General features: G+C 34.9%; 2 protein-coding genes across 8 annotated transcripts in view; one reads left to right on the forward strand and one right to left on the reverse strand.

Annotated features, from left to right (window-relative positions):
• LOC106076996 (NADH-ubiquinone oxidoreductase chain 5-like) overlaps positions 1-2,915 on the reverse strand; it is an 8,211-nt gene extending 5,296 nt beyond the window's left edge. For 2 of the 6 annotated variants that reach the window (XM_056015785.1, XM_056015788.1), the window contains exons 1-2: positions 2,595-2,741; positions 1,693-1,902 (exon numbers count right to left, since the gene is read on the reverse strand). Coding sequence is in view for 3 of the 6 variants with exons in the window: in XM_056015788.1 (XP_055871763.1) it covers positions 1,693-1,902; positions 2,595-2,628 (244 nt within the window). In the remaining 3 variants the exon portion in view is untranslated. The other 4 variants (XM_056015787.1, XM_056015786.1, XM_056015790.1 and 1 more) reach the window with 4 other exon arrangements.
• LOC106076995 (cholecystokinin receptor type A-like) overlaps positions 1-16,622 on the forward strand; it is a 54,899-nt gene that overhangs the window by 34,704 nt on the left and 3,573 nt on the right. Inside the window, exons 1-3 of one of the 2 annotated variants that reach the window (XM_013237787.2) lie at positions 11,316-11,532; positions 11,888-12,985; positions 14,410-14,536. In XM_013237787.2, the coding sequence (XP_013093241.2) occupies positions 12,703-12,985; positions 14,410-14,536 (410 nt within the window). In that variant the 5' untranslated portion in view covers positions 11,316-11,532; positions 11,888-12,702. Of the gene's footprint in view, positions 1-11,315; positions 11,533-11,887; positions 12,986-14,409; positions 14,537-16,622 lie in introns of those variants that run through there. The other variant, XM_056015792.1, reaches the window with a different exon arrangement.

The raw sequence follows: 16,622 nt of genomic DNA on the forward strand, positions 1-16,622 counted from the left end.
CACAAGGCTCGTCAAGTAATTCTGTACGTAGTGAAGAATTAATAAAATGCATAGACGAATTTATTTTCTAATACAAACTCTTAAATTTCACTTATTATCCGCTTCCCTACCCAAACTTGGCCCCGCGAAATCCGTTTCACATGGAGCTTCACAATGGTTAAGTCCTGCCCTGCTATTTACATATAGATATATATATGGGTGGGAGCGTGCAGGGTTTCATAAATTTAAACGACAGTCAAGCGCACAGTCAGTCATCCGTAGTGTTAATACTACTCTTGTTTTCTCGTGGACTGTTACGACACAAGACTCTTTGAAATAATAATACACTCTCAGGTTATTACTCTATAAATACTTTAATATTACAACAAGTTATGTAAATACGAACATTTCATTTCTCTTCCTCTCAATTTCTCCCGGCTTCCCCTTTTAAACATCCCTCCCATTCATTACACAAATTCGCACCATTATTCATGCACACCGTGCTGCGCTACGACCGTAACATAGACTATCCGCAGAAATAAGAGAGTGATCTTTCCTTTACTTCTCCTCGTCCAAACTCTTGGGGGAAGAAGAGAATTATATATATAGATATTTGTCTTAACAACAAGCTAATATTGAGAAAAGGGAGAGAACCGTTAACTTGCAGCTATTTCTCTCAATATTGCAGCTTATGTCTCCACCCTTTTCTATAGCATAAAATTAATTAATCATCACTTATTGATTGATAAATTGAACTAATTGGTTTATTTTTTTTATCGATTCATGTGTTTTATTTGACGATGAATTATTGGGCAAAATTTCAACTTGATCCAAGAATGTGAAATGAGAGAGAAAACGTGTACAAGAATAAACAACAGACAGACCTGATTCAAGATTTAAAAAAAAAATTAACAGAACAATGATGTTTTAATTTAGAGTAAATGCGAGAGAACTAATGGGCGGGGTGTTGATCCCACCCAATAGACCAGGGGTTCTCAACCTGTGTGTCACGACCCCATTGGGGGTCGATTGACGATTTGCCAGGGGTCACCTAAGACCAAAAAAATGGATTGTTTTGTCTATTCTTCTATTGCTGTGTGTGTGAGCTGGGGAAGGGGAGTCGAGGCAGAGTGGGGGATTGTAAAAAGGGCTCGCCAAGCTTAAAAGGTTGAGAACCGCTGCAATAGACTGATCTGGACTAAATTTAATAACAATTTAAAAATAAATGTGATTGAAAAAAAAGTTGGAGAGTTTCTCTTTCTACACTTTATAAGGCTTACAAGGCTGTCGTGTGGCCAACACAATGCCATAACTTTGCTTTTACTTTCTCCAGCTTTTGTCAATTACCAAAAAAAAACTATGGGTAGACTATGGGAGTCCACAATGCCAGTCTTCACCTGGGTTCCGATTCGTCCCCTCGGATAGGTAGCAAGGCAGCTTATCACTCAGCTATATAGTTCCTAAAGGTGCTGTATTCGTCGATCCTATAACCTCTTTAACATCTACCTTAAAAAAGTGCTAGATGAACTTTGTTAAGTTCGAATGGCGTATATTTAAAAAGAACAGCAATGTACTTTCTATAAGCGTATGTTTTATAAATATATATATACTTCAATTTATAACATAAGCCTACCTGGTATAAATATATACTTCAATTTATAACATAAGCCTACCTGGTATAAATATATACTTCAATTTATAACATAAGCCTACCTGGTATAAATACGACATCACTGATAAGATCCACGATGGCCAGGGCTTCTATAAAGACAGTCGTGGCAGACTTCTTCTTTTTGATGGCGTACACAAATAAGGTCAACGTATTACCCAGCATCCCCATGGTTGCTATAACGATTATGTAAATAAATACAGGCAAGTTTTTAAGCCAAGCCTCCTGATGTAGCTCATCCAGGTAATCGTCGTCTGAAATGTTTGAATTTAAATTCACCATGTCTTTAAAATGTTTGACTTTTTTTATCCACTCATAAAAACTCTGGAAATGCCTAGTTTTGTCCGATTTTGAAATTGCTTAATTAAATCTTCCTAATTCTGAAATTACTTTGTAGAATTTCCAACATTCAACATTCAGTTGAATTTTCTTTCAGGCTGTAAAATTTCTTTGTTAATTCTTCCAGGTTTAATGAATTTTTCAAACTTTTTTCTCTAAACTTTGGAAAAAAAGATTATCATTACTTTGCTTTTGAAGTAGCTGACAGTCTAAAAGAAACACGTGACATGTTTGTCTTTACTTATGATTCATTGTTTGGAGTTTGAAATTGTTTTTCCTCCCGATACTTTATCTAGGAAAAAAATATGTTATAGACAAATAAATGTTTTTAAGTATTAATTGTTAAAAGTACTTATTCCAGGCTTAGTATTTGTCATTCATCGAGATTAGTCATTAAACTTCTTATAATTTTTAATGGTTAATATCTATCTATCTATCTATCTATCTATCTATCTATCTATCTATCTATCTATCTATCTATCTATCTATCTATCTATCTATCTATCTATCTATCTATCTATCTATTTATCTATCTATCTATTTATCTATCTATCTATCTATCTATCTATCTATCTATCTATCTATCTATCTATCTACTTCCACTTACTCCGTGTAGCCACGAGAAATACTGCATTCCTCATAAATCTTCGAACATGAAGAAGACAAGCCTTAGTGTTACTTAGTGTTACTTAGTGTTACTTAGTGTTACTTAGTGTTACTTAGTGTTACTTAGTGTTACTTAGTGTTACTTAGTGTTAATTACTCAAATCATGTTTATGTAACAAATTTCTCTGTTGCTGTTTTTTTTATGGAGCCAGTGGTCCACTTCACAAGGCCATGTGTCACTGTCATGACTTTATCACTGATAACCTATTATTTACTTCCTCTAAGTATGTGTCCAACAGCTTTGTGTTCCAACACCAGTTTGCCCTTGTTGAACCATTAAACTTTAAACTTCCCATTGAGTCAATCAAAACAAGCAGGAAATAGACAAGCCTACAAGTATTTTTGTGAAAAAAACAACAACACAATGTCACGTACATTCAGAAAAGAAAGCAAAACAACTAATACTTATAATTTTAGTTATATTTTAGTTTCTTAATCATGATGTTTAAGGAATTAATTCTTAACAAGAAGTATTTATGCACTTTTAAAAATGCACTTAGAAATAATATTTCTCAATAACTACACAAAAAAGCGTTCTCAACATTGACCATGTGGACAGAATTAGAAATGCATTCTATGACATATAAATATTGGTCTTGTTAGAAAACTAGATTGATGTCCATACATTGTGAGAATAAATATAATGAACGCATGTTTTTAAATTGCGATATTTTAAGTGGCTCCCGAAAGGGAAATAGACGATATTAGTTGTGTGTGGTCTGTCTGTCCGTCCGTCTGTTCCGTTTAGATCTCCTAAACTAGAAAATATATTGAAAATTCAATAGGATATTTTAAACCATTCAAAGTTCTGATGAAACGGCTATTTTTTCTTTTCTAAAATATACTATGGAAGCAGTTGTTTTCATAAAAATGCACCATTTATACAACTATTCACTTTTAATAGTAACAAACACTAGAGGCTATTTAGTACGGGAGATGACCATTTACCTTTTTGTTTTGTATTTGCTAAGTTAAGTACGTTTTGTCATACTAACTACTACATTTACAAAAAAAATGTTTGCTTTTATTTTCAAAGAGAAAGTATATTTAGTATGCATATAAGTGAAAACTAATTGAAAACAACAATTAATAAATAGGTTTTCATATTATCGCGTGAACACATGCAATAAAAACTAGCAACAAAACACTAAACTAAAGGATGGGAATACTTTTTTTTTCTTGAGGTCTTCAATACGAAACCGGCTCTTTACTGAACAATTAGATGAATTAGATAAACATTATAAGACATCAGCTAGGCCAGGTTCACATGGAACTTCACCTTCACTTTCACCTAACCCTTGGTCTGCTGGACCCTTTGGGGCACCCCACAAGATCTGTCAACTTTTTTTCCCCATTCTTTTCTGTCAATTTCCTTTGACAGAATTTCATTCTGATATTCTTTCTGAAAATATTGCAACCTGTCTTTTTACCTGCCTGGGTGGACCGGGGGCCGATTTTGAGTTTGTGTTTCCACACAAACTGTCTTTGTAACCTTGTTTGCATTTCATTTTGAACTATATGGTTCAAAATCTTATGGAAGGTTTATGGAAGATATGGTAGATAGGTGAGCTTTACCTGAAGAAAGTTGAGGTGCCAAATAACATTCAGCGTTCATATTCACCTGCCCATTAGTTTTGGACTTTAGGGCACCACTAATGAACTTTTGACGAACTTTCTCCAATCCCCTCTGTCTTATCTTATCTTATCTTATATATTACAGACGTTACTTCAGAAGCGAAGATAAGTACGTGCTATGCATTCCGTGTGTCCATCTGGTCACGCTTATTAATCAATGACTTAAACTCTGTTTTACTGCCTGATTCAGGCAACCCGTTCCATTCTCTAATGGTACTAGGGAAGAAGAAGCACCTCCAGGAATTCGTTGTAGCGTCTCTTTGATTAACAGTCTCTCTGCATTGCTGGATCTTGTCTTAACATTTCTTTGCACATCTGTCCTTCTTTGGAACTGTTAAATGTTGAAAGTTCTTAGAATATGTCGTGGATATGTACCCCCCCCCCCAACAAAAAAATAGAATGAGGTAAGCTAACTCTATTTCAGTCCTTGCGATCTTTAGGGCAGATGATGTAAAGCTCAACTTATTTTGTGGCCGACTGTGAACTAGGTAGTTTGGCTGTCAGATCAACAACCAAGCGCCTTTACTTTCACTCACTAGTACTAGATACCGATAAGAGTTAGGGCAGCATGACGGGCGTCAAAATAAAACTCCCAGTTTAAAATAAAAAAGGCTATTAAGTTAAAATTCAGTCTTCGAATTCTCCCCTCTGGATTAGGATGTCATAGAGTTAGCAGTCACAGCAATGATAAACACCTCATCTCAACTAATAACATAACCATTGTTTTCAAGTTGTCAGTGCTATGTTGTGATTCAGGCAGACTAATGGAGACCATTTATCCTTTCCTGTAAAATGCTTTATAGGAAAAGTTTATAAGGAAGCCGCTATATATTGTAACACCGGAAGTGGGCAGTTTTGTGTTGTTTTGTTTCGGTGATACTGCCTGCCAGGGCCGGCCTTAGGCCACTGCAACCTATGTGGCCACAGGGGCCCCGCACTATCATAGGCAGTGTTCTCGTGATTTTCTAGGAACTCATGAAAATCTCATGAAATTGCAAAATATACGAAAAAGTCCTGGAAATTTCCTGAAATTATTAAAATCTCCTGAAAACTCATAAAACTCTCCTGAAAAATAAACAAAATTGTCATTTTGGGTTGTCATTCAAAATGAAAACGCCTATCCTACGTGCGATAAGAAAAAAACAACATTGTCAACTTTCATTTATTAAAAGTGTAATGCATAATTGTCTAATACAAAATCTTAATTTTCACTTAGTACCTTATCTTTGCCCAGACTGAGTTCGCGCAATGCATAGAGCCCCGCAATAGTTAGAACTGGCACTGCTGCCTGCGACTCGAGTGTCGGAATTTATATAGCACCACAGCCTAAATAGCCTGGAGACATGGATGTATATAATCAAATATAACATCTACATCGCTCTGCAGGTCAGACATTTAGTTTCTATTTGCTTCATTTACAAAAACAGGAAGTCCTCGTGTTACGTCAGTCCCGAGTATGGTGGTTACGACACACCTCCAATCTTAGATATATGTAATCTGTCTGTCTGTCTATCTATCTGTCTGTTTGTCTGGTAAAAAGTGTGTATACAATATTTCTCCCGCACTCCATCTTAAATTAAGTTTAAACTTCACATACTTATTCGTTGGCATAGATTAAACATGAATCAATTAAAAAAAAAAAAGCTAATCAAATACTTACTGGTAGTTTTGTAGTCCGCTTCATAAAATCAAGGGAATTTAATCCTTTAGTATTCACGGTTAGGGTTAAATCTTGGGTTTAGTCCCCTTAAAAAATTGTTCCCACTATTTCTCCCTCACGCAATCTCCGATCAATTTGATACTTGAAACTATTATTTACTGTACCTAACAAAACATGAACCAATAAACAAAACATGAACCAATAAACAAAACATGAACCAATAAACCAAAAAAATGCTCAACTAGTTAATAAATTATTCGAAATTAATTATTTTGTTTGATATCCAGTGAGGGAAATAACATGTACATTATAGATAAGCTTTGTCTTTTAAAAATATTTTTAAATTTTGCTTTGTTTTCTTCTTAATTTCTGTATCAATTCGTTACTAAACGTATTTAAATGTTGTTTAATTAGTTGATAATTATCCGGTGTTAAGATATGGGTTAAGGCATGATAAGTGTTTACAGTATTCAAAGTTTCACCGAGTTTCGATTTACGACGCGACGTATGAATGGATCAACGTCGTAACCCCGAGAACCCTCTATAGTAAGAAAATGAGAGCTTGTGTGTACATTAATGTGTGTATGTGGATATCTGCATGATCGTGTGATACTCTCTTAGGACTGCCTCTTAGGACTGCCTCTTAGGATTGCTGTTCTACAATAAATGGAAAGACCCTCCACCCCACCCCTTATTTTTAAGCGTGGCCGAGGCTTAACGAGGTTGTTAAGTTGTTCAGCTCAACTCAACCACATTTACTTACCCAAAGATTTAAAAAAAAAAATTTCAACGAAATTCGAACTATAAACCCACTTCATTTGGAAGACAATTGCTTCTCCACTCGGCCACAAATTACCAACACATTTTCATAACAATACAATAGAACAAATAATAGGGGACGCGGTGGTTGAGTGGTACAGCACTTGGCTAGAATCTTGGTGAAGACTTGAATTTCTAATTTCGGGATTCTTAGGCGCCTCTAAGTCCACCCAGCTCTAATGGGTACCTGACATTAGTTGGGGAAAAGTAAAGTCGGTTGGCCGCATGACATCCTCCTTAACCGTGGGCCACAGAAACAGATGACCTTGACAAGGTCTGAAAGGGGAACTAGTATAACTATACTTATCTTTGAGTTGTATTTTAATTCATCCTCTCAATTGCTTTATAGTTTTTTAATGAGCTTCCGCCTACTTACTATCTAAACCTATGTTACAGAAATAACACGAACACAAATGAGTCAACATTTAACCATACACGTTTTCCTGCTCTTAACCTATATGAATAGATTTATTTCGTCATTTCCGTAGGGAATAACCTTTATTGGTTTTATGTTTTCTGTCTGTCCAACAGTCAGTCAGATACATATATCAATAACTAAAAGAGTTATTCTACATCCTATTTCGCCTAAATCGTGCATTAATTTTTTTTTCAAAGAGAACCTTTTAAACAAAAGAGTAATTAATTCGGTAAAATATTTTAGCGTCCCTATGTACACCATTTATATTACACCATTTAAAAAAAAAGGTTTAAATAAGCTTAAAATATGTACTAGTGGGTAATATAATAAAGGGGAATAATTGAATTATTTGTCTTTTGTAGCGTGCAGACTGCAAAATTAAAATGTTAAATTATTACAAGTAAATGTCTCGAATTTTTTTAGCTTTAGTTTCATTAATAGGGCTTCGTTAGGGTCGAGATCAATCTTGAAAGAAGGTCTGAACACTGACTTTCAACGTCGCAACCTATGGGCAGTTTAGACCAAAAGCTTGTTGCCACAGTACAGGTCTGTACGACGTGAAAATAAGCTATTGGTCTACACTGCCCACAGGTTGTGACGTTGCTGGTCAGTGGAGGCCTACTATAACGACTGGTCTCGGTAGGATACAACAACCTAGTAGCAAGTGCAGCATTGGTTGCAGCTTTCAGCACTGTATGTAATCAAAATCATTCTAAGTAATGAAACAGGCATACCATTTGATTTAATTACCCCAATAAAAAGAATTCAGTTTTTTTATAATTCATAAATAGACCATTCATTAAAAAAGACCTAAGCACTGACCTGCAACGTCACAGACTGTGGTCTGTTTAGACCAATAGCACGTTGCCACGTCGTACAGACCTGTGAGTATTTCAGCGGCCTTCATTTTAACAAGCCAAACAACAAAGGTACATACGTACATTTTTTTGTGTTTTACCATTATTGGATCAGTTGGGCGACAGAAGCGACGACGGCGCAGGGAAAGTACATGCCAGTCTTGCATGAGTTATTGTCTTCATTATACTTACTTAAAAGAACAAACACTAACGTAGATATAGCTAATGATGCAACTGAAAGCTTTGAAAACATCAAATTCTATTTCAAATAATCGTCTTCATTTCATCAGTTCAGGCAAAACAGTGACAAGAAACGTGCTAGACATGGGTTTGTCGCTATTTGAATGTAAACATGTCACGTGATACTCACCACTGTATTGTTCAACAAGAAGCACTAAAAGCAGACATTTAATGAAGACATTTGCTAAGAAATGTGATTATTATTATTATTATTATTATTATAAAAGAGCGAGTATTCATTCTCTGGCGAAGCCAGGGTCGAGTTTCGTTAAAGAGAAACAAAATTCATCGTAGTCCCTTTATCAGTTTCCACCGAGGAATTTTCTGGTGATGTGGCAGGTCTGCAGAAGTACCGCCCTCTGACAGGGAACGAGGATGTTCCTAGGAATGTTAAGGGCCTTGAAGGTGTCTGTGAGGTCGGTTGATAATAGTTGATATAACAATGGGGTATATTGTTATTTTGGACAATTTCCATAGACGCTTAATCTCCAAGCCTAGGTTCCCATATTTTCTTTGTTTTTCTATCTGTTTTTCTTAAATTATGAGACAGTAGTACGGCGATGTCAATAATGGTAGCGGAGTTTTCTTTTTTATCAACGAACAGAAGCTCCGGGCGATTGAAATTTACTGTTTTGTCCTCTGACAGGCAACGAGAATGTTCCTAGGAATGTTAGGGCCTTGACGGTATCTGTGAGATAAGTTGTCATCATCCCCTCGATTTATATAACAATGGGGTATATTGTTATTTTAGACAACTTCCATAAACGTTTAATCTCAAAGCTTAGGTTCCCATATTTTTATGTTTTGTTTTTCCATTACATTTTTTCTTAATTTGTGAGGCAGTTGTACGAGTAAGTTATTATTTTTATTGTTATTATTATTATTATTATTATCAACTCCACTGTTGTTAAAGCTCTTTTCTAACGCCTATTTAAAGAATGTCAGAGGTCAAGAGTAAGCAAATCATCCGCTGCGTAAGAAAGTTCTTTGCTTTCGAGAGAAAACGTTCATAAATATTTCTCTTAACTGTTTACTGAAAGAAAGTTATTTCTACTTGTGAAGAGTGTGAACTATGAACGATGTCTTGAGCCAAACATTGCATGGTGGATGTCTCATCACTTCATCTAAAGCTACAAGGAAATGGAAACATAATTGAATTCGAAAACAAAATTGTCGATTTTCCTGAATATCTTGAAAGAGAAACTGTAACTCTCTTCCTCGCCTATTGAAATATTGGGTAGAAAATAATGCTAATATTAACATTCGCTCTCTCAGTAAATCACTATTACACATGGAAAAAACAACAATTTCTCAGAAGTCCAAATAGTTTAAAAATAGTTAAGTGACGATAGCTAAATCATTAGTCAAAAAGAAAAAAAAATAAATGCCACCGTAACAGAAATACAATTTTAAAGTTTTAATATTGATATTGGCAGCTTTGAATACGGTTTTAAAAAAAAAATGGAAATGTGGAATGTGAAACTCGAGCTCCTTCGTTCTGATTTAGAGCTATTGGAAAAGCGAAATTGATTAACAGATCTGGAGAGGAAAGATATGTTTGTTTTTTTAGCACCTGGGATTGTATTCCTGACTCGTGCGCCCATTCGAAAAAGTTATCTTTGGGTCTACATATCTATGAAAAAAATCATTTGTAAGCATGAACTCATGAGGAGTAAATCGATGAGGCTCGTAGAAGTGACATACACACAAACTTGTTTCATGTTGTCCAAAACAAATACAAGAAACTAGTTCTTGTTTTTAAAGATATCTTATCTATCAATGAACTTGTTCTACTTTTCAACTATTATCTTTATTATCTTGATATAAGCTTGAGACTAAGATTTATTATATTATCAGTTAGTTATTCTAAGATATATTTAGCAAGGCTATTCTCGATGACTAGATTCATGACGTGTAGGACCGTAGGACGTAATCATCTTCTTTTTTTTAAGTAACGTCTGTATTTTATACAATACTTTTAATCTTATATATTTCTATATAAATGTCTCTACTTCTGAAGCAAAGCTTAAGTTTTTGAAAATGGCTCTTTTTAAGTTAGCTTTCATTCTGTAATTTTTAGAATTTGTCTCTTTCGAATGACAATTTTGAAGCCCACTGGAATAGTAGATTGTGTTTACCTTGTGGTTTATAAAAACATAGATAGCAATCATCGTTTTTGTCCGTGGATCATGGGATATTGTTCATCTTCCTGTCAAGGAAAAGAATGAATCTGTTCATTATCTTGTGATATTAGAGATTTTCAAATTCATCCAAACAATGTCATAGACGCTGAATCGAACTTTGTTGTTGCCAACTAAACATAAACAAACGAAACAAAATTGAGCTTTAATTGTAACAACATCTCTGTCTGGTGTGGTTCATTTACTTCTATAGGGAGGCAGGTTTTTAATTAAGTTTTAACTTGTAGAATGTAGGTCCAAGGCTTCCTGCATATTGCAATAAATTGTTTTTACAAACAATAGAGCTTAGAAAATGTCATTCTGCCATGCTAAAAAGACATAAAAATTATCATATAAATTGGAAAAAAAAGCCAAAGCTTAACAACACTTTCTTTGTTCTGTACACCGGATACACCAAACACGCTGGCTATTTATAGTTTTTCCGCCATTTATACAAATATATGTACATATTTATAGGTACATATATTTATACTCCAAGCATTAACACGGGAGGTCGAGATGTATTTCTATGTATCAAGGTCAAGGCTAATATGATACAATTTTTTGTTTTGTTTCGGAAGTGCCGTCTTTCATGGTAGGATCAATGAAAGTAGGTCACACATTACTACCGTTACTTTCGTTTGAAAACTTTAATAGTAAATAGTAATATTTACATTCTAAAAGTAGCATTTCACAGAAGTTATATTTCTCTTTAGTGGGTGTGTGTACAATTACTTTCGGGAAATCTTTGCAGTCCTTAGAAATCCACTTGTGTTAAGATGTTGGTGTACTTTCGACAACTTATGTAGCGTTATACATGCTTATCGTTCTTCGTTAAACACTTACTTAGGTTAGCGTCATATGTTGAGGCAGACCATTGGTTTAAAAAAAAAAAAATTTCTTGGAGTATTATTATACGCTGAATTCAGCATTACACAGAATGGGCTTTAGTCACTGTGCTAATTTCTCCGTGAGACCACAAGCTTCCTTGGGATTTAACTGGGCATCTTTTGAATATTTTGATGGTACCTGGATTCCACTTCATTAATTTTTTGGCAGTTAGACCGCAGGTAAAACAAGGGAGAAATATACAAACATATATCTAGCTACAACCAAGAATATTATATGTATATATATATATACATTACAATGATAATAACTAGAGGTCTAACAATGAACTAAGTAACTGTGTTCAAAAGAAACGTTCTAGTTACATCAGCTAGATAAATGTGCTAAAAAATAGAGCTAGAATAAGGGATTACTTACTAAATGTGCTATAAAGGTAAAGTTTACTGCCTAGTCGGAGTTACGAGATAAGTGAATGTACTAGCTTAACTTTGATGTTTCTATGTTTAATTAATGGTTAGAGTCTTCGAGTATATGCGTGTTATGATTTATGCCTAATTTTTTTTTTTTTATTTTCAGTAACTGGGATAGTAAGACGCTAAGAAATTTACACAGCCCATAAAGACTTATCAACTTCAACTTCATGCATGTTATGATTTGTGCCTTATTTTTTATTATCAGTCGCTAGAACGCCAAGACACAGCCCATAAACATTATATAGAAAAGAATGTGTCAAGTGAAGGGTCAAACTGTCAGAGCTTACTTTGTGAAGATATTCCCCACAGAAAAGAAGTAAAAGAGGCTTAACGTTACATTCCAATAAAGGAGCCAATACAAAGAAGGACACTGCTGGACCAACGCTCTGACTAAGTCTCTATAGATTCCTCTCCAAAGACAATGCATGCATCGATCCATTTCTTATAAGCTATGTAGTCTACTCCAAGCCTGAAGCTTCAGACATAGACAGTTGCTGTTTCCCGAGGTTTTAGTCTGACGGCTCCATCTGATATGGCAGCCTCATGTTTCTGAATCTTTAACGTCACTCTATCTAACCATAAAACGATATTTTCTCTAGACCCAGTGCAGTGTTATTGAACAGGAGTTTCCCACATTCTGAGTATTTATCGGAAAACTTTCCTAATTTTTTTAGAGAGATTAATTCACGTTGTGGCCTACTAGTTAATTATTTCAGTAGTTCGTGGAACACCTATTCAGGCTTTGTGGAACACTAGGATTCTGCGTAACACAGTTTGGGAATCACTGTTGTAGAACACACATTAAACCATTTCTATAATACTTTTGTTAAATGACTACAAATTAATGTAGTCTTCTGTATATACGATTTACAAGAAAAAAAAGCTATTCAGAATTATTGTTATTTGTTAGAAAATACAATGTATAACTGTGAACAAAATTATAGTTTGATGAACAGTTCACTGGATGGATTTCAAAACGAATCCGACGAATATAGACAGCATTTTTTCAAATTGCAGTTGGAGAAAAATCTGGCATTAGTTCCGACATTTATCTACCTGGCCTTTTTGTTTATTATGGGCGTCATTGGCAACCCTTTGATTATACTCATCTACTGCAGAGAGAAGAAGAAGACAGCCACTACATACTTTATAGTGTCGATAGCTGTGGTCGATCTGATTGCAACTTTAATTACTCTACCAGGTGAGTAGTGATATCGTACAAATGAGACCAACCTTTTGCAGGCAGATGGACACTTCAATATTCTACACGTGTATCGAGGACGGCGGCGTAAACAAACAATACGAATGTAACTGAGCTTCTGCCTCCTTGTTCTGCACTGTTTACAGATATTTGAAAAACGTCGCGGGTGTGATATGGCTCGCAGATCGTAGGTTGGGTGTCAATGTTTATTTGCAAATTTTTCAAAAAAAAAAAAAAGCTTTTACATGCAACTTGCAAACTATGAGAATCCTATAAAAAAAATATCTAAAGGTGGGGTGGGGGGGAAAGACTCCGCACTTACAACTACATCTCCCGAGCATGTAGAAGTTATTTCCCTTATTTGATATCAAGCACAATAATTAACAGTTTACTAAACTGTTATTTTTCTAATTGATTCATGCTTTGTTAGTGACAATAAATAATTGTTTAAAGTTTCAATTTGATCCATAAAGGAGTGTTAGAGAAATAATACAATTATTTAAGAGGACAAAACCCGACATATTTAACTATAACTTTGAATAATAAAGGATTAATTGCCCTTGTTGGTATCAAACGAAATAGTAAACAACCAGTTATTAGTTGACTAATTTGTTTATTTTTAGCGGACCCCAAAGGGGGAATAGCCGCTATTAGTCTTTGTGAGGTCTTTCTGTCTGTCCGTACGTCCGTCCCATTTAGATCTCAAAAACTAGAAAATGAAAATCGGTCATCATGATATTTTAGATTATTCAAAGTTGTGATGCAACGGAGATTTTTTTTCTGTTCCTAAAGTGAAACATTTAATTATTTTAATAAACAATTCAATCAAATTTTTCATAAAAAATAAACAACTTTCAAATGAAAAACTTTCAGGGAGGTACATTTAAAAAGAGCTCACAGACTTCTTCATTAATAACTCAATCTTCATTTATTGATTCGCGCATTGATACAAAAATTTGCATCTAACGCCACTATGGAAAAAGTATCACTGGCTCATTTTAAAATACATTTTTCGTTTATTAACTATTTCATTGAGTAAAATACTGATTTAAATAAAAACAAGAATATACCTGGTCCATTGGTGAATTTCTGTGATAACACAAACTTTCTTTGTAATTTTTTTTTTATTGATTCATGTATTGTCTTCGCCTATGAATAATTATGTAAAGTTTCAATTTGATTCGAGAACGTTTATGGGATATAAAACGTGAAGAACATTTTTACCAGACAGACATAAAGACCTACAGACAGACATACTTCAGATAGAGTGAGTTGATATAAGCTTTGTAAAAATATTAGATTAATAAAAAACACCTTTTTTTAACTTTAAATTAGAAGAAAGAATAGCTAACATTCATCTACTTATTAACAATTGCTGTGTTATTGTGAAAGTTGACAGAAATATTTTTCCCCTCTGTTTACAGTAACTTTCTATGTCAACTTCAGAAGCCTGGATATGGACAACATCTACGTCTGCAAATTGTACTTCTTCGTGAACTTCACCAACGCCACCATCTCGACTTTCTTGCTGTTGGCTGTGGCAGTAGTTAGGTAAACTGACTAGAATTGGTATAATAACGCCGTCTTCTTTATAACTTGAGATCTGGGAATCTCGAGATCAAACAGAGAGACATCAGAACATTTTAGATTCAAGCTAGAGAAAAATGTTCAAGTTCTGTTTCTGATCATGCCTTAAAATATTTTGTTGGGAGATACCCAGAGGCAAATAGAAGACGGTCTTAAATTAAGTCTCATAAAGTGGGTAGAGCGCAGATGTATTGTTTAGGTTCACATATTTGGGTTAGAGGTAAGCGACGTTTGTTTTTTTTTGGGCGGGGGGGGGGGGGGTGTGGAGGGGCTCGTTTTGGTGCAGCCGTTTTTTTTTTTTTTTTTTTTTGGGGGGGGGCGTTTTTTGCGCGATGGTCGTTTTGGTGCAGCCGTTTTGCGCAAGAGGTTCTGACGATAATTTAAAAGAATCCACAAATCTTTTTGATAATAAACATTGTTTTCCACTAAACTAAAGTGCACATAGCATACATTCATCCCCTCACCTTCCGGGAAAAAAATAATTTAGACTATTTTCCGAAGGCATTTCGAACTATAGATGGCTTCCTGGTCGTATGGTATTTGCTTTGGACATGTCATCTCGATGGTTCCGTGTTCGAAAATTGCTAGTCAAAATTACCCCCCCCCCCCGCACAGACACCCACATTATACTGTTATGGAAATAACAATAGTTACACATCAAAATGTAATCCCAGATCCAATGGAGAATATAAGTAGTTACATAAGAAATACGTTTTAACACAGTCACACATACCAAACAAAACATACTAAAATGAACATAAGTAATGTGACTACAACAGTTCACGCGAGTACGTCCAGTCCCTACGTGGCTACGCCAAAACGACTAACGCGCCAAAACCGCTGTTCCAAACCAGCTCTGGTTTATGTTTGATGAAAATTGTTTATACTCGGGAATCTAAAGTGATAAATGTTTGATATGATTATCGTTATCGAGGCACTAGTTCACTAAATGACCTTTATCTTATTAAGTGCACTTTTGTGTTTGTTTTTCTACACCACATGGCAGACGTTGAGACACCCCCCCCCAACCCCCTTTCCTGGAGTCGTTTGAACTCGGTCAGATATTGTTATTCTCGCTTCACTTGGGAGCACTGATCGCCTCTTGACCCTCACCAGCACTCACTACGCTCTCATCACTTAATCAGTCAATTGCTCACCGGACGTAATTCCTTCCTGTGTTGTAGATGCCGCATGGGTCTTTCAGTTTAATGATACCGTCTGGAGCAAGGCCGGAGATGTCTCGTTCGTTTCCCTTGCACCCGAGATGTACCTGGGATTTGTTGGGCTATTTATTTTTTTTATTTCTCTGACCTAGCTACTCAATGAGAAAAGTGGATACATATTTAGATTTATTCCCCTTATTCCGTTTTGACACTTTTTTCTCCCACTTCCCATTCTCGGATCAAGTTTAAATTTTGCATAATTATTCATAGTGGATGAAAATACACAAATCAATCCAAAAATTAACCAAATATCTAATGAAATAATACTAATTAATTAATTTTGTTTTATATAGCAGAAAGGGAGCTAAATTGTGCAATATTCAGATAAATGACAGTATTTAGTGGATGTTTCATTTACATAAGCTTTGTTTTTTTTAATTAATCCTTTTTTGTAAATGGCTTGTTTTGTCTTACTGTCTGTTTAAGTTTCTCTTCAATTAATTTGGAAGAGGGTTTCCGTGTCGCCTTTAGGCGCTCAGCAAAATAACAAAACTCGAGTGGTGATTTTGAGTTATAGCACCGTGATTACCACTGAGCAACATATATTAAAATTATAACAAGCGTTAATGTCTAAGAATGATTAATGAATTGTACTATGGACATACACTTTCTATTTTAAAAAAGATATTCGTCCTTGGTAAAAGACACCCAATAAAGTGTTGATGATTCTTCAAGCCGATGTAACTATAAATCTAAAAAAAAATTACTTATTGTTTCGTACCATCACTAGCTCTATATCTCATTTAATGTATTAACATTTTCTATTATTTATAAATTAAAAATTCTTGACAAAATAGGGTTTAAAGTAATAGTTGTTCTATTCATTC

Source organism: Biomphalaria glabrata, chromosome 17 (assembly GCF_947242115.1).
Source record: "Biomphalaria glabrata chromosome 17, xgBioGlab47.1, whole genome shotgun sequence".
In the NCBI taxonomy this organism is placed as follows: domain Eukaryota; kingdom Metazoa; phylum Mollusca; class Gastropoda; family Planorbidae; genus Biomphalaria; species Biomphalaria glabrata.